Source organism: Cyclopterus lumpus, chromosome 25, assembly GCF_009769545.1.
Source record: "Cyclopterus lumpus isolate fCycLum1 chromosome 25, fCycLum1.pri, whole genome shotgun sequence".
In the NCBI taxonomy this organism is placed as follows: Eukaryota; Metazoa; Chordata; class Actinopteri; order Perciformes; family Cyclopteridae; genus Cyclopterus; species Cyclopterus lumpus.
Window position 1 is genome coordinate 6,205,934 of NC_046990.1, and position 19,017 is coordinate 6,224,950.

General features: G+C 44.6%; 1 protein-coding gene across 1 annotated transcript in view; it reads left to right on the plus strand.

Annotated features, from left to right (window-relative positions):
- Positions 1-357: 357 nt before the first annotated feature.
- The window catches only part of adgrb1a (adhesion G protein-coupled receptor B1a), a 92,752-nt gene continuing 74,092 nt past the window's right edge, over positions 358-19,017 (plus strand). The window contains exon 1 of the mRNA XM_034528919.1: positions 358-1,075. Coding sequence (XP_034384810.1) covers positions 358-1,075 — 718 coding nt within the window. The remainder of the gene's footprint in view (positions 1,076-19,017) is intronic.

The following is a 19,017-nucleotide window of genomic DNA, read 5'->3' on the forward strand; positions in this document are numbered from 1 at the left end:
TGTTGTTCTCCATGGCCTGCAGTCACTCTCAGTTTACAAAGCAAACTATAACAGATTGATTTCTTATTGCAGAGATAAATAGAATCTGTTTAATTCCGTTCCGTTGTCTGATGGTATGAACTGATTCATATCTTATCTTCATTCCACAGGTTTCCCGTGAATCTCGGGGTCAACTGATGCAGCCATGGGCCGATCGCTGGATCTTTGAGAGCAACCTCCCTCCCCCTCCTCTTCCACCACGTCCTTATCCTCTTACCCTTACTCCTCCCTCTCCTCTTCCTTTGCCCAACACTGCTGGAAGTTGAGGAAACCAGCCATCAACCTATGATACCTTCTCCTTCCCTTCATCTGCGCACCATGACAAGTGTTGTTCCTTGGCATCCTGGCAAATCACGGTGGCTGCTCTTGTATTCTGCCCTTCTGCTCCTAATGGAGGGCCATGCAGCCCCCTCGGGCCCAGAGTCTGACTCCTGCTCCACCTTAGTCCAGAGCCGCTTTTTTGGCTTCTTCCTGTCCTCATCGGTGTTCCCCACCACGCCTTGCTCCTGGACCCTGCAGAACCCCGATCCGCGGCGCTACACTATCTTTATCAAGGTCTCAAAACCCACAGAGGACTGCGTGCCATCACAGCTCCGCACCTTCCAGTATGAGTCCTTCCTGGAGACCACTCGCACGTACCTGGGCATGGAGAGCTTCGATGAGGTGGTGAGGCTATGCGACACCTCTGCCCCCGTGGCCTTCCTAGAGGCCGGGAAGCAGTTCCTCCAAATGAGGAAGGGACCTCCTCGGACGGGAAAGGCTATCTCGGATGGCGACGAGGATTTCAAAACTGAGTACCTGGTGGTCGGGAAGCGCAACCCCAGCATGGCGGCCTGTCAGATGCTGTGCCAGTGGCTGGAGGATTGTCTGGCCTCCAGCACGTCCAACAGGCCCTGTGGCATCATGCAGACTCCATGTCTGTGCTGGGAGCCGCCCCCGCAGCTCAGCGAGGGAGATAGCTGTTATCACAATGGAGTTTACCTGGAAAACTGTTTACCCGGCATGAAAGAGAGTGGGAAAAACGCCGAAATAAATGGTGAGTAGGAAAGCTTTTACCAACATTTAACTGTGAACAAAGTTGACTTGACTATGATTTGCTACAGCGATTGTATACATAAACTGCTTCCTAAAGCATTCAAGTGCTGAGATTGACAATTACCTCTGCTTCTCTGTACAACAATAAGGAAAGGCGAGCTTTGCTTTCATGATAATATGTGAAAAACAGAATATTGTTTAGTTTTGTCTGCGCTTAGAAGGTCACCCTTGGCGTTCAGCAAGATTATAGAAGAAATGGCATCTTTAGTAGCCAATAAAAATGTGTAATGTGTATTTTTGAAAAGTGAGGATGATTGTGACGATGACTCAAAAGTGATTTGGCTGATGTAGGGGAGAGGAGGCAAATGGAAGGTTTAGGGTTTCATCTGATGGAAGCGAGCTCTGTGACCTTGCGAGGTCGGCACCGTCTTCCATCCCTCTGCGGTCCGGGGAGGGACACTCGATCCGCCTCCGGGAAGCCTGTGGAAATAGAGGAGAATTGAGTGCTGATATCGGATAGCTCTAGGGATGTTTGGGGGGGTATAAAGAGAGACAAAACAGGAATGGAGACGGGAAGAGGCAGAAATGCGATGAAAGTAGGGCCTGTGGCTTGAGGTCTAATTGTCTGCTGCTTGATCCCCGGCTCCCCTCCTCTCTTCTCGGCAGACGGGATGTGGCCTGACATCTCTATCCTGGCTTCGTCAGGACTATGGCCAAAAGGGATGGAACATTTCTCGGCTCCATTTTCCTCCCCCTAACCTTTCCACCATCTAACTATCTCTCCTTCCTCTGCCTCTCTCAGTCGCTTCCCCCGATCAGCCTGTGGTTTTCTTTCTCTCAGTAGCGCTCCTCTTCTGAGCCACGATCGCTGCCTCCCCATCTTTCCCTGATAGTGGGCTGACACTGAGCCAGTCATGGGAAGCCAACTAAGCAGAGGAGATGTTGCGGTGGGTATCTCCTGCCTTATCCTCCTCCAGTCTCCAGAGCGGCTAATATCCCCTCGCCACCGCAGCCTCCGCTCTGCTAGTTACGCCGCTTATGTAATCCCACTTACGGTGCTCAACAGCGGGGTGTGGGCTGTTTATGCCTTAAGGTGCGAGAAAAAAAAAGGAATATACCATGTACTGTTGGCTTGAGTAGAGATGGAAAGAGAAGGGCATATTATAGCTTTTATTCTCCCTCTGTGTGCCTCAACCCACACGGTCGAAGCGTCTCTCGGATGATAATCCTGGTTTCAGAGTGAGCGAAGCAACCCTGTGATGAGCTCAAAAAGAAGAGGCAGGCAGCCAGTGAATAATATGGCTGGATAGGCGACTTAGTGGATTGAATTGGTGGATGAAGATTTACAAAAAGGATGGGGAGTCGGAATGGATGATGAGAGGAAAAGAAGGGTGCTGTGATGAGTGATGAGTGGAGGGAAAACGAAGGAGACCGAGTGGGGGAGTAGATTAAAGGAGAGCGAAGAGGGGGAGTTGTCTCGGGGTGGACCGGGTTTGATGAGGACAGATAGTTGTTGCTTGGGTCAGGAAATGTGCAGCTGGACCCGTTTGGTCTCAGCACCTTTCGGTGACCGGGGAGTTCATAGATTACAATCTGACACTCCCTCTCTGCAGAGGGGAGTGAGGGTCCCTCCCACTAGCAGACGGAGGGCCGGGACCCGCTGTCAGGACTCTGGCTCTGCTCGTGTCCAGCTGTTGGGGGCTATACGTGGACTTTACCTCCTAACAGGCAGTGTGGGAGCTTAGCCCTGTGCTCAACCTCATGGTCCTGTATACCCAAAGCATAACGAGTCAATGGAAATGCAACTTTAAAAAAAGCCATTTTCTTTGACCAAACAGCTTATCACTGAGAGGGCAGAGAAAAGTTTCAAATAGGAACTTTATATAAAAAACACGATGTGCAGAATCTAAAAGCTTTTCTCTGGTGCTCCTCAGAAGTAGCTCGATAATCAGAGTGAATTGGCACTTTGTTTTATGCAGCCAGACATTATTTTAGCCAATTTCTCAGCCCAGCATTCCAAGTCATAAGTCTGTGTTGGACGGAGTTAAAAATGTACATTCAGTGCCAATGTTCTGTGGCACTGCAAGAAGCATCGTGCTCTTGATGTGGCGAGATGGATCGCTGAGAGTGTTCAGTCGGACGTAGATGGACGTGTATTAATGGTCCAGATCTCGTCACAGACCTCCAATTATCATTATATTCATTCATCCACCATAATGTCCTTTTAACCTATACCATACACATCATTTGACAACAAAAGGTTGACCAGTTCAAGTACACACACTAACACTTGAGATACCGAGGACCCAGATGAGAACTAAATAATACCAATTCAGGGTTAAAAGTGATTTAGAATTTATTTATTTTTCAAACCTGACTAACAAAAACACAATGCTGTTGCTGACAAATTAACATTTCAAATGTTCCTGATACAAACGAAGCATAGTTTGCTGCAGGGATGTTAATAATGATCTGTTAAGCAACAATAATACTTTTGAACGATAAATGCAATGATGAGAGCAGGGTAGGAAATGTAAATTATTTGAAAATCCAGGGGTATTTCTTAAAAAATTGGGGGCGCTTTTTGAAACTTGTGAAATAACATTTAACCTTTGTTCAAAATAATAAATATATTTATTTAGGCTTACAGTATATGAGCAACTGTCATCAAATGACAATAAGAAGACTATTAGGCAGTAGTCTACAGATTCAAAGTGTTTTCTTAGATTTTTTTTAACACAGAAATGAGACAATCATATTAAATGTTATTCTTATTTCTTTGTGGTTATTTATTGTTATAACAATTTTTAAACAACTATTAATAATTATACATTTTTTATATATTATAACAACAATACATGGTTTAATTAAATTCCATTTACAACCAATTTTTCAGAAAATGAAAACAAATATTAAATTATATGTACAGTGTAGACAAATAATAAATATGTACATATACATATGAGTGGCTTATTTGTAAAAGAGCACCAGTTCATCGTCATCTGTGTCACTGTCAGACATTGGAGAAGTTGCTGGTCTGACCTGCTGCCTTGCTCAGAGGGTTTTATGTGAGGCCGCCTGGCTTTCTTCTCACAGCAGATTCTACACATGCTGCATCTTCTTCTTCTGGTCCCTCCAGTGAGATCATCATGAGGCGTTCCACAGTGTTGAGATTGAACAAACAAAAACAACAATAGTATGTTACATGTGATAAGGGACTTAATCTAAACATGTAACCCCCACTCATGGTTTAATGCACTTATTGTAAGTCGCTTTGGATAAAAGCGTCAGCTAAATGACATGTAATGATTATCTGTTCCCCTGTGTCAATGGGATGATCAATAAGACGTGCTTAACCTACACTGATTCTATGTGACCTTTTGAACAAATCCAAAGGGATGAATGGATACACCAAGGGTTGTGTTGCTGTTTTTTTTATCAATACCACTCTAGTTTCAATTAAGAGTCTCAGTGTCCCTGAATAGCGAGGAGGAAATTAAAAGCAAATATCCAAGAAAATGTATTTCAAAGAAAGGCTTCATTGAAATATCATTTAAAGAAAGAGAAAATAAGTCTGCCCTTATTTGGTGATTCCAGTTGAGCAGCAGTCCGTGTTGTATACGTCCATGGCTCACTGTGTGAACGCAATCTTTAACCTTTAAGTTGAAGAGGACCGGTGATTTCAGGGCTATTTCTGGAACGTGCTGACATTCAAATGGTCAAAGTTAAAGGTTTTGGGGAGGGGAAAAAAAATGTTGTCTGTTGGTAGCTTCAGTCTACAGATATTGGCTGTGGAAATACATTTCGGTGGATCTCCGATGTGGGCTCGTGCATGTGTGTGGACGGGTGTGATTTGTGTCACGAAATGTGGTGTGGCACGGTGCGGGGAAAGGAGTCATTTGTTAGCCGCCGGTGGACAGCAGGGGAGGCAGTGAGCGATTAAAGGATGGATGAGAGAGATGCGGGGAGATGAGAGAGCACATGACTCAATCTGAACAAAAGAGACACCTTTGAGATGGCTTCTAGAAAGTGGAGATGAGGTGACCACCGCAGTGAAGGGAAGGTGAAGGGGGACAGATGCAACTTACCCACAAAGCCGTGGGACCACCTGGGTGGGTGACCTTGGTTGCACATCATGCACTCTCACGTTTTGGCTTTGCAGTCTTTCTCAAGTGTGAAATATTTAATAAAGCTCCGAAAAATCACCACACAAGGACACAGCGTCACAGTCTAAAAGCACTCTGCGCACAGAATGAAGGCTCAGGTGTAAGCAGTGTCACGCAAACAAATTTAAATAAAACATTCCTTTGCTAGACGAGGGTTGTGTGGAATGTACTGTACATGTTCTTTAGATATTTGTGTGGGACATTTGAAAACCCTAAATTAGTAGTATGGAGTGCATGTATAATACTTCATACAAGGAAGTTTGCATTTCCAGAATGCCGACACCCTGAAACACCAACACAGTCCGGCTCTTTTCAAAGGCTCCTCCAAACGGGGTCAAGAAACACAGCTTCCTTTGGCCTGAACTAAAATAAACAAAAATAACAGCATAATAATGTTTTTTGTTTTTTTTCATGAATATAAAAAATGTATACATTTAACGCTGGTTCATCGGCCGTAATTCCCACTATAATGGTTGAGGCAGTTAAATAGATGCAGCCATTTGTTATTTGGCACTGAGGCTGCCTGGAGGTGCAGGTCAAGGTGCAGCAGCAAACAGCATTGATAAGTAGTCCGAAGCGTACTTATGAAGGCGACCCTGTACACCTGAATGAACATGATTGGATGTTGATGTCAGCTACAAGCACCGAGATCATGAGGCATGAATTTATGGCATGCGCCATAAGTAGAGAGAATGCAGCTTTAACACATGAAGCATAGACTTCTATACAACCAGAGGAGTCGCCCCCTGGAGGTCAGTAGAGAGAATGCAGATTTAACACATGAAGCATATACTTCTATACAACCAGAGGAGTCGCCCCCTGGTGGTCAGTAGAGAGAATGCAGCTTTAACACATGAAGCATAGACTTCTATACAACCATAGGAGTCGCCCCCTGGTGGTCAGTAGAGAGAATGCATCTTTAACACATGAAGCATAGACTTCTATACAACCAGAGGAGTCACCCCCTGGTGGTCAGTAGAGAGAATGCATCTTTAACACATGAAGCATAGACGTCTATACAACCAGAGGAGTCGCCCCCTGGTGGTCAGTAGAGAGAATACAGCTTTAACACATGAAGCATAGACTTCTATACAACCATAGGAGTCGCCCCCTGGTGGTCAGTAGAGAGAATGCATTTTTAACACATGAAGCATAGACTTCTATACAACCAGAGGAGTCGCCCCCTGGTGGTCAGTAGAGAGAATGCAGCTTTAACACATGAAGCATAGACTTCTATACAACCAGAGGAGTCGCCCCCTGGTGGTCAGTAGAGAGAATGCAGCTTTAACACATGAAGCATAGACTTCTATACAACCAGAGGAGTCGCCCCCTGGTGGTCAGTAGAGAGAATGCAGCTTTAACACATGAAGCATAGACTTCTATACAACCAGAGGAGTCGCCCCCCTGTGGTCAGTAGAGAGAATGCAGCTTTAACACATGAAGCATAGACTTCTATACAACCAGAGGAGTTGCCCCCTTGTGGTCAGTAGAGAGAATGCAGCTTTAACACATGAAGCATATACTTCTATACAACCAGAGGAGTCGCCCCCTTGTGGTCAGTAGAGAGAAAGCAAGGTCAAGGCATGTTGACATTGGCTTCACTTTTCAGACCCAGTTTGGCCCAATGCATGCTGGGACAGGATCCAGCAGAAGTGGATATAGAAAATAGAGGGCTGGAGAGAACTGTCTGTTTGTCGTTTGCTATTGTTACTGATGCGTGAACACACAAAGATGAACTCGTCCGATAACTTTGACAAGAACTGCCAACTCGCCACAGAGTATAGATATTCATTTTTGTTGTCATTGTGTTGGACTCTGGGGAACATATTCTTTCCCTTTTTTTTTGTACTCCGAGCTTTCTTTCTTTTGCTTCCAGTTTTCTCAAATCCTGGTTCCTGGCTGAGACTTGAGTGTGGCACTCGTAGCCGTGACAGTGACACAGCTGTCAACAAGCGATGACTCGTTGCTGCGTGTGTGCGTGTCGTAAAGGTCTCTGTCATGGGGAGATGTGTGTCAGTTCGAGGCGAGAAGCACTGATAACAACTAGTATGTGTGTGTGTGTGTTTTTGGATTGTGCTTTCAGCCCTGACTGTGTGTGTGTATGCGTGTGTGTGTGTGTGTATATGTATATATATATATATATATACTGTATATGTTGTCCCATTTACATCTACAGAATAATTGCCCTAGATGGAAATTAAAATATGGGTGTAATGTAGCTGATTTTTTAGTAGTTTTAATGTCATATCTGACATTCATTCTGTCCCACAAATACACTTTAGGATCCTCCTCTCCGGTTTAATATATATGAACACGAAAGGTTTTTTCAGGGTGAGATTTAGAAGTGTAAGGGTGCTCAACTGAAGTGTTTTTCTATCATAGATAATACAAATCCACAACTGATCAACCTCTAACGTGTATAAGTTATTTCATTTATTCATTTTTATTTAGAGATAACTTCATGGTCTAATGCCAACTTCATAAGATTACTACCTTCATGCATAGAAAACACAACTTCTTCGTCACATAGATTGTCCACCAGAGAGCACTGACACATTTCTCACTGAACCATATTTTTTAAAACTGCACACCCAGCTGGCCTTAGAGCAGCTGGACAACCATTTTGTTAAGTGTGTGTGTGTGTGTGTGTGTGTGTGTTAAACTGACAGCAAAGGAAATAGGACTTGAAACTATGTTTTCCTTTAGAGCTGCACTGCCTCCACTGGTCCAGTCAGTTCTGTAAATGCCAGAACGGCTTCGAGATGATTTCACAACTTAGATCACAGCTGACTCAGAGCTGCCTGACAGCTAGTGATGGAGGGGGGAAGAAATGACAAAAGACCAGACGGTCCAACAAGAGTTGACAGGCGTATAGAAAGAAGGAGCAGGAAATGCTCATGATCCCCTCTGACTTTCACTTTTCCCTCCAGTTTGCTGGCGGCCGGCTGCGGTTGAGGAAGATGAATGTGAGCGCTGACCAGACCACAACGGTGCTAAACTAAGGGATTTCCAACCCGCCTCCATAAGGGAGCGCTGAGGAATCCTAAAGCAGGTCGAATGCATTAGCTCCTGTCCACACACATACACACAGCACCGGCGCACACACACACACACACACACACACACAGAGACATTTACCACTAGAAAACGGCGCACACTCACCGGTGCAACCACGCGCCGGTCCCTCGTGACCGAGTGTGGGTGGCCGACCGAGGGAGAGAATAAAGCTGATTTAGTGTGTGAGCATGTGGAGGGAGTGAGGCGCGGCGCTCACCACAGGGGGCGCCGTGTGGGCAGGTGTGAACCGCAGAGAGACGGCACAGGAAGAGCACCGGGGAGCCCCGGAGGCCCGTTTGAAAAGTTTTCATGTGGTGCCGCATGTCCACCCCTGCTGATGATCATTTTTAGAGATCGGGGGATGCGATTCCAAGCAGTCAGTGTTAGCAGAGAAGTCAGTGTAAGCAGTCCAGTGTTACCTTCTCGTGGGAGAAGGATTCTGACATGTGCGATACCCCGAAGGCCCAGCACTGCACCATGGGTAAACCTTTAAGAGGATGCTTGATTACAATATAGTGCTGCTGTAGTTGTTATACAGAAAGAGAATGCCGGTTGTAAGCATGGATAGGTGGCAGCATCCAGCCGTAGCCACAGATCTGGGCTCAAGCATCCGCAGTAGATACTGTTGGCCCAAAGACATCACCGCCTCTATAGGTTCGTAAGTCCTTATCCGACACAGTGCTTTCTAGCAGCCCGGGGGGGCCCCTTTTGCGTTGATGAGTGTGTCGCCGTTTTTTTTCTTTTTGCGGGAGCGCCTCGAGTTGAAAAGTCTCCGAGCAGAAAAGCGGCCAACGTCATTAGCGTTTCTCATTATCGGAACTTGATACCCGGAGCTGCACGACTTTACCGGCCGTAGTTGCCGCGATCTGAACAGGAAACGGCAGGAGGCAAAGGCACTGGCGAGCGTGCGTCGCCTTCATAGGTTGAATGTCTTAACGGTGAGGTGGCGTACGGTTCACGGCGCTAAGTGGTTTGTGTTAAACCAACATTAGCTGTCATTCGGTGGTTGCCTAGAAACACACGGCAGACAAAGACGCAGCCCAGTGTAACAAATGGGTGTCTTCAACAACAAGAAAAACAGGTGCGCCTCTTTTCAACCTGCAACCAGGAGCCTTTACACAGGTCTGCATCGCTTTCGGCTGCTGCGGCGCAACTCAGATGGCACAAAGGAGGAGCCACACAGTGAGGTCCTCCTTTCATTGAAATGTTTGTGACCCGGCACTTTAAATGCTGCTTTCCTGTTCCCCTCCTGCTGGTTGTCGGCTCCAGCATACAACTGCTTCCAGGTCGTGACCCCTGAGCCCATCCGCAGCTTGTGAAATGCTTCAGACCGGAGGAAGTTAGACGTTAACTTCTCTCTCTTTCATCAAGATAGAAGCACCAATAAGACTGCATGAATTCTTAATATTACAAAGACACATCTCTTGTGTATTTATTCCTGAGCTGATCTGCCACCTTCATGTCTTCTTTGGGAACACGTCGAGTTTCACTGTACATTCAGCAATGTGCCGTATTGGAGAGCGATTGGTGATGTTTTATGTTAATACGAGGATTTAGCTACAGCTGTAACTCTGTTTCAAGCACCATAGCTACGGTAACATAACAGCTAACGGAGTGCTGTTCACGCTCAGGCTGATAAGACAAGCACGTAAATCAGCTCCGTAGCGGAACGTTGACGCTAATATACGCCGCAGAATAATGCACATCATTTCTCCTTGTCGTATGACCACTTCAAATCTCTTAATAGGTTTAAGAAGCTTTCCTTTCTTGACATTTGGCTCCGCCGCACACGCACACACCTGTGCAAATATATTGTTGGCAATCACTGGTTGTTTGGCTGACGGAGGCCGGTTGAAAAAACAAACAAAATCAAAAATATCATCCAACCTTCGTGCCTATAAGACATTTAGTGGGCCGAGTCTGTACATCAAAGTAAAGAGCAGCCTGGGGGGTTAAGGGTACTGCATCAGCTCAGGAGCTGCCACTCCAGAACAGAAGAAGTGAACATTTGGAAAACTCACGAAGTCTCTGGCCTTTAGCGGCTCCACCTGTTCGCTGTCAGAGGACTCACTTGGACTTAAGAGTCAGTGCGAAGGAGTCGAGGAGTTGTCCGTCTCCTTCCCCCGGTGCTGCCTTGTCAATGCACGGCCTGTCTCAGGTCCCTCCCCACGCCGCCTGAGGGTTTATTAAACATTCATGCTTTAATTAAGCAATTTTACCGGCACTACTTACAGCGGATGATAAAAAGCCCCGCTCCCGGGATGAGCACGGCGATGTGTGTGTGTGTGTGTGTGTGTGTGTGTGTGTGTGTCTTACGCCATTAATTTCCTGCCATAAAGAAAAGTGTGAGGATTAGAGAAAAGACAAGTTGAACTTTCTTTACCTCCCTCATCAGTCATGTGTGACTGCAGGAGAACGGTCGGCTGGGTGACGTTACGGCACGATAAGGATCCCCGTGTCTTCTGACAGGCGGCTCGTCACCGTTCGCCTGCTCGCCGCTACTCTCTCTCTTTCTCTATTTTTCACTTCATCGCACACTTTTTTTTTCTTCTTCTTTCTTTTTGAGAAATCTAGGAGAGCCGAGGAAGAACAGAATCCCATTTTCCTCCTCTCAGAAAAAGTGTTTTATTATGAAAGACCGCGTCGTGTCTCAGAAAGGTGAAGGCGTGTGCGTGCGTGTGTGTGTGTGTGTGTGTGTGTGTGTGTGCGTGTGTCTCCTTGGGCGACTGTTTCACTGTCGTTCTTCAGTTTTTATGACTTGGACAATGAAGATGAATAACCTGGAGCACACTGGAATGTACGAGGTTATTGCTACTGTGCATCCGAGTTGTGTGTGTGTGTGTGTGTGTGTGTGTGGGTGTGTGTGTGTGTTGCATCAGCGTGCCTCTGTGTCCTAGTTAATAGCAGGTGGTAGCTCCGCGGGACGGCTGTAAAGGCTGCTCTCCTTGGCGGTATTACCTGGAATGACACCCAGAGGTGACATACTGTCAGAAACAAACACCCACTCAAGACATAGGACACACACACACACACGCACACACAATAATCTGAGCAGATCTTGGTCAAAACCCTGCCAGGGCCAAGAAAAGAACTCATTATTGCAGACGTGTTCCAAGCACATGTGTAACACACACACACACACACACACACACACACACACACACACACACAGGCACACTCATACACACGACACAGTCGGTCCCTGTAAACTGGAGCTTCTTGTGAGCAATGACGGTGCAGAAGTTGGATGTATATTCCACTTCCATTTCTGGCATTCTGGTGAATTTTTCTCAGCATCAATTGATGCAGGAAATGTTCTTATTCATTTCGAGAAAAATGCAAAATGCAGGTGCCAACAATTCAGTGTATAATGGAACCTAATGGAGTAAGGATCTCAGGAATGTTTCCATTGTATAAACACACACATATATTTAAAAAAAAAGTTATAATATGTGTTCATTGTTATTATACGTATTCTCCTGTGGATCCACTTTTCTCATGTAACGTTAACTCTGCTGAGTCGACACAGATGGCTCACTCTACTATACTCTTTTGTGTCTGTAGTTTTGTGTCACCAGTTCACATCCATGATACAATAATTCATTTGGATTGTTTCATGAACATCTGGACTGAAATGGCTCATATGTGTTTCAGCAAGATGTCTGTTTGTGTTTAAAGGAATGTGTGCACATTTAAAACATGTCCCACATAGAAGTCATTTAATTAGAGTCCTCCTGGAGTCCAGCAGGGACCTGGTTGTGTCCAGACAGCTGAGACCACGGCTCAGTCCTGATGATGTGAACGCCAGCTGGAATCCAGCAGAGCGGAGCGGCCAGAGGAACCGGAGGCTGCAGCAGCAAGGACACATACCTCGCTCTCTCTCTCTCTCGTTATATCGTGATTTTATTCTCACAATCTCTGGATTCTTTACAGTCGCACCAATAACTCCTTTTTGGGAACGTATTTTCTCTCAAAAGTGCGTCCGTCCTCCTCCAAAAGGAACATCTCTTTTTCTTCTTCTTCTTCTTCTTCTTCTTCTTCTTCTCCTTCTTCTTCTTCTTCTTCTTCTTCTTCTTCTTCTTCCTCCTTGCTTGCTTTTGAGGTTGCACACTGCCCCCTACTTTACCGGAAGCATAGCAGTTCTTATAGATATAAATGCTCTGCTACCTTTTGTGTTCTTAACTCCACGATAGGGCGCTAACAGAGCTTCCTGTGACCGCGTGGTCAGGTGTGTCTGTGGTTCAGAACTCACCCGGGCCCTGTTCTTCTTACGTGGGTCACCGAGTGATCCAGACCATAATGTGGATGATTTGACTTGAGGCTGTATGTTCTGGTTTTGAAATGGATCAGCAACGAGTCCTTTGTTTGTTACTTTGCGTCTTTACCATTTGAGAATTAACCCTGAGAACGTGCAGGTTATTAAGTTATCATTATGGTCTGTTGGTGTGATTATGAAAAGGTACAAACACCGAACCATATATAGTACCAAAAGAACCAATCCAAATGATGAACAAATGTCAGACATGTTATTCAGTTCAAAAGGAAATTGATCATTGGAACACATCAATGTTCAACATAATTACGAAAACTGTTGATGTTAGTCAATCTATCTGTTTTAGTAAGGTTTCATTTTTATAGTTCCACTCCAATAATTTAAAATTGAAAAGCCTCTTGACCCGAGACCCCCATGGAGTGGGAGCTGGAAACATCGTTGTACACACACGGTTTTCTGTCCATAAATCCTGTCCATAAATGGCCTCTATTTCAAAGTAAGAGGGCATGTTTTCATCCAAAATGTGTTCATCCAAATGTACAAATCAACCCAAAGAACCACGTTAGCTATAGCTAAAAATGAATGAAACTTTGATGCGTCGAAGTTTCATTCATTTTTTTATTTGCACCTCAATATATATATATTAGGCGGCATAATTATTTTGGATCAAGATTGATAAAGCCTCAACCAAGTTTGGTTCTGCTTATATTTATTTATGGAACAACTACAAGTTCAATCCAAAACGTTATTTCTCCTTTTCAACCTTTTTTTCAACAAAGAGAGCGTAGACTCGATCCACTCCGCCTGCTCTTACCTTTCACAATAAAAGCTCTATACCAAATATATTTGTAGCCGAGTATTCAGGCTTTTCGTGTATTTGTCGACGCCATAATCGATATTTTCGACATCAAACCGATCCAGGCCTCAGTCACACCAGTCAAACGTATCACACATAACATGAGAACGACATCAGGAAAGTTATGCCTGCGTCTCAACTTCCTGTCTTTGCAATAATCGACCTCCAGGAGCTGCTCCTCTTTTTCCTCCGTCTTATTTTGGATTGATTTATTTACTCTCATTTATTTCTCATCAAAGCATCACAACGTGATTAGGGTTGTGCACTCTTCACAGTGTCTCGTTCATGTGCTCGATAGACTTCCTATCTTATCATTGCTTTCATATCCGCTAAAGATTATATTGTGCAATCTAATCTCAAATGAAAATTACAATTAATTATTTTCTGCTATTCCAAAGAACACGGTCTATTATCGCAGCTCAGACGCCCCCGAGGCTCCACTGATGGTGAAGCTGAATCTAATTCTCCCTCCCCTCCAGATGTGAGCTCGTCTCTCAGCCTGATGATGATCTTTGCTTTCAATTTAGGAGATACGTTTTTGCTTTTTAATGCCGCGATAGTTTGATCGTTGAAGGTTAAAAACTATCCTCGGTCTCTGCGGCTGCTGACATCAGCCAAATGCCTTCATCGGTGGGGAATTATGAGCTGAGCACACGACGCATCTGACTGTAAAAAGTACTAATGTGTGATAGTTTGAGGAGAGCATACATTATTCAATAAACACGTGTCAGTTGTTGAAGTGGGATTTGGCAGGTGGGGGAAACTGCCAATTCACACATAATTTTTTTTTTTTTAAGCCGTCACTTGAATGCCTCTGATGACAGATACACTTCAGCTGTATTACACACATGTCGGGGGGTGGGGGGGGTCAAGCACACACACAACTCCTTCCAGAACTGCCATTACTTTCATGAACTTCCTTGTGTTTTAGCTGTTCATCAAATGTCCACTAAAAACATTTGCAGTCCACCAAATGACTAAAACGTACATAGTCACACCCTATCCCGAAAGGTCCGGGACCCCCGCAGCAGGGAGAAGATACTGTGTCAATCGGACAATCAAATGCTGAGTCTGCGTACAGGATAGTTAAGGCATGTTTTTTTTTTTTTTTATTATTATTATTATTATTATCATTATAGTGAAATAGAATTTTTTAACATTTCCCATTAGACAAAATCACATTTTGGTGTTTCGGATTGCCTTCATGTTTTTTTTTTTTTTTTTTCCCGCGAGCCATTGTCACAAAAGAGTAAGCGCAGACGGTTCTGTTGACTTTCACCGTCTGATGCCAAACATCTCGACACGATTCCGTGCTCGCTCTTCATTTCATTTTGGGAAGCATTTTTATTTCAGCCCCTGAAAAAAAAAAGAAAGAAAAAGATAATGCTCTATTTGAAGAATGGAAAAACTGAAATTGAATACAAACACTCAAAAGGGGCCCCCGTCCATGATGTGCTCAGTCGTCTGAGCTATTAGACTGGAATGTATTTATTGTATTCATCTGTCATTACTGTATAATCACACGTTATCGTTGCAGAGCAAAGTACAAACTGAGATGCAGACGCCCGGTTCTTTTTCAGCTTCCAGCCTGAATACCCGTCCACCGTGCTGGTCCCGATGTGGCACTAGAGCGTCAGGTACCTGAAGGCAGCGTGGCACTTCATCTGCTTTTAAATGCTCTTTAATAGCAGGCAAAGGCCTGGCTGGTGCTGCTGCTGCTGCTAGCTGCATTACTACTAATGACACCGAGACAGGAGGGGTTCATCCAGGTGGCTTCTACATGCAGGCACAATGTCTCCAGACACACGGCGGGTCAATCAGCATCAAGAATCCGGTGCGGTCCTGACAGACTTCCTCTAATAGGCCGTTCGTCTCACACATTTCAAAGGCTCTGTGCCACATTCTGGCAGGAGACTTTGTCTTCGATGTTAAAATCCCTCACCAATTAAAGGAACCGTTCCCCACACGGAGGATACGAAGCTTTGCATTGGTTTTGAAGCGTGGCCACATTGCTTCACACGCCTCCATTTACAACGAAAAAAAGATGCACATGAATACCGTCGCCACCTCGTTGTATTATGTTATTACTGATGGAATCTTTAAAAAGCCTTTTCTCACCTAATGAAGGTGCAAATGTTTCACGGGTTTTTAGTTCTTGAGCGTTTAGTCATTTCAGGACTGTACTCCATGTTACTCAAGCAGGAGGTAATGGTGCACTTGTTCAGGTCTATTTTCAGCTGCTGATCAATATTTATGGCACCAGGATGATGAGCATTATAGGAATTTATGCAAATAAATAACAAATAATACCGTGAACATTAATGTTCCAGCCTCAGGCGTCCCACCAGCACTGATGTTGGGGGATCAGGTCGTCATGGCGAAACACAAAGTGGAAGCACACAATGATCTGAAGTAGTGATGCGCCCCATGCAGTGCGTGAAGGTTTCTAAAATACATAAATAAAGTCCACATTGTCACTGTGACTACGCCCATTGGTGTTTGGAAGCCTCGAGTTCGGCTTTTTGATTGTGGCCGTCTTCGTTTTTGACATGAGAGGAGCTTAGTACTACGAAATGCTGAATATAAATGTGTTAGGGTTCATGGACATTTGATAATGCCAAATGTTTTTGTTTTGTTTTTGTATGCTGCACATGATTGTACAGTATCAATTTATTTTTTTTTGTTCTTTTTTTTTAACGTTTCTAACATTTCTAATGAGAAGAATTGCGCCGCAAATGGAGCAGAACCGGCAGCTGCATGCAGAAATGTCTGATGCTCAAATATCATGCATCTAATCTTGATCAGGTGACATAAATCCGGTTGAGATGGACAATGTACAAGTCTGTGCAGTGAAGAGAGCTGAAGGTGAATCCAATGTGGAACACGTGGAACCTCATGGAAAATAAAGAGGTTTAGGAGTTCCCTGCTTTGGAACTTAGAGATCTAGAACCCAAACCATGTGGACAGCCGGGTTGTATACATTTGGCCATATGTAGACTAGAATGTAGAACTACATAAAACTAATGTTGTATATAGTTCATAGATGTGCCCACCAAAGTGGAGGTGGATGCTGAGAGCTTCCATCAACACCTCTACGGCTGCATGTCCATCGTTCACCGCGACCTGCGTAGCCCACCAGGATGAACCCCCCCCCCACCAGCACCCTGCCCACCATCCCCCCCCACCCCCCACCCCACCGCCTCGTCCATCCCTCCCTCTGTTCCGCTCAGTCGCTGCCTCTGTCTCTGAGTCACAATGCAGTCTCATCCCACACTGTGTGGGGAGACGAGGGCTTCTGATGTATGAGAGGGTTCTAAAGAGTGGGAAGGGTAAACCGCATTGCTCCGAGACCTGTGTGTGTGTGTGTGTGCGCGTGTGTGTGTGTGTGTGCGCCAGTGGATGCGTATGGGTTTGAAACAGAGCAGTTAAGTGGGTTTCCCGAAGTAACTTGGAGAAACAGTGAGAAGAAAAAGAAACAATGACGCATTCATCAACTGTGGAGTGAATGGAGAAAAAAGCTGGATAGAGTCCAGTCCTAATAGCCTTCTGGGGGGGGATCCACTTAAGTCCATGGAGGAAATGGACACGGAGGATCTGGCAGTTCCCATAGGAACTGGGAGCAAACCACATCAAGCTGCAGACTAAGTACTTCTTCAACATAGACTCCAAAAAAAAGTTTGCTGAGTGGAGCGGCTGCACGCCAAGTTGCAGTCGGAGCACGGAGGCTTTATCAGCCGTCGAAAGATGGATGTGTTGAGAGGGACACAAAAAAAAAAAAAAAAAAAAAAAAAAACAGTAAGACGCCTTATTTCTGTGACCTGTCAGTCAATCTGGAGAAAAAAGGAAAGAACAGCATCTGATCCCCGTGGTGAGAGACCTTTTGAGCCTTTTCTTATCGCTCCCTCTGGAATGGGGCATTCATCTTCGGAATTGAAATGTCTGGTTGGCTGACCTGCACCTGAAACCAAAGAGCGGCCCCCATGATATGTATTTATAGACAACGGGGTTTGGGGGGGGGGGGGGGGGCTGAGCGTCGCGGAGAAGGCGAGGGGTGTAATGGTGTGTGTCTCCTCGGCTGAAGAGATGGAACCGATTCACGCTGATTCAACAATCTGCTTGAGCGTGTGGGATTAATAGTTTGTATATTTACCACAATAATTCGGTTGTAAGAACAGCTTCTGAGTCGCTGTAAAACACGAGCAACACGTTTAACGGCACTTTGAATTGAATGGCGTCACATAGGGAGGGTTACGATACCTGCAATTTGGTAGTCAGTACCAAAACTCAACTTGATACCTACGGGAACAAAACAATAAATGTACTTCAACATACACTTCTTATATATGTTGGCTGAATGGCTCCTCACTGTGCTTAGATCACTTAAATATGTCTGACCAGGGAAGTGTTTCCTCTGAGGTCGGAGGTCATTGTGTAAAACCTGCACAGAAAGCGGCCTCATCCCTCCTGAAGGAACTGTTGACCCGCCTCAAAGGATGGAAGGACTCGGTGTCCCATGATGCTCTAGATTTGCTTCAAAAGATCTTTCTCACTGACAATAATACAATAGAGCAGGAAACAGGATAACAACCCGCCATCTTTTTATGTTTCGTCGTCTTTGATTTGAACCAAAGATATATTCATAAATCGTTTCTATTGGTAATAATAACAGCTGAGCTAAAAGAAGTAAAAGAGAGGGCAGGATTCTATTCTATTCTTGCTTTTTAACACCATATTATTATTATTATTATTATTACGAGTCACACTGCTTTTACATATTTTAGTGTACTTATTTGACATATTTCTGTACTCTAATATTTATATTTACTTCTATTCTGAAATGAAGTGTAGAGAAATGAAAAATCCCCTGCAGGGATCAACACCGTGTTTCTGATTCTGAGAGAATGGTTTCTCGTTGTCCTGGGGACTATGGAACATATCCCTGATAATGCTTAATTGTGGAAAATAATCTGTGTTGAAATCTGAGTTAGTTAATAGCTGATGATAGCGGATGTTTATAACTTATGGAGGTTGCATTGATTTACAATAACTGATGTTATTGGGCAATTCTATCGTTATCATCAGGCGTCCAAATATAATCTTGTAACGTTTTCAGAGGGGGAAAAAAAACAGAAAACATTCTGAAATTCATTAAGAATAATGTACATTTATTGTTTTGTGTTTGTTGTTTACCACGATATCGACTATGGTATTGAGGATTGTGGAATTTCCCGTCACATTTTTGCCTCCGTAATGACCCAACGATTCATATCCATATTTCAGCTGTGTTCACGTTCGGTTTCGACCTCTCGCTAAAGTGGTTTAGTTCACATTTTGGGGCCTGTAATTTATTAACATAAAAAAAATATTAAAAAGCTTCAAAAATGTAATATATGGACTGCAACCAAAAAAAAAAAGAAACAGAGGTTACATCCAGAAGCAGAATGGTGGCGCGATGTGTTGGTGACTGCCTTGCTGAATGTCACCCAATGGTGCCGGCTTGGGGGCGGGCTCTTCTGTGGCGGGGTCGGCCTCAGGTTAAGCTCCCCGTGCCTCGGGAGGACACTGATCGATGCCGTCTTTTGGTATTTATA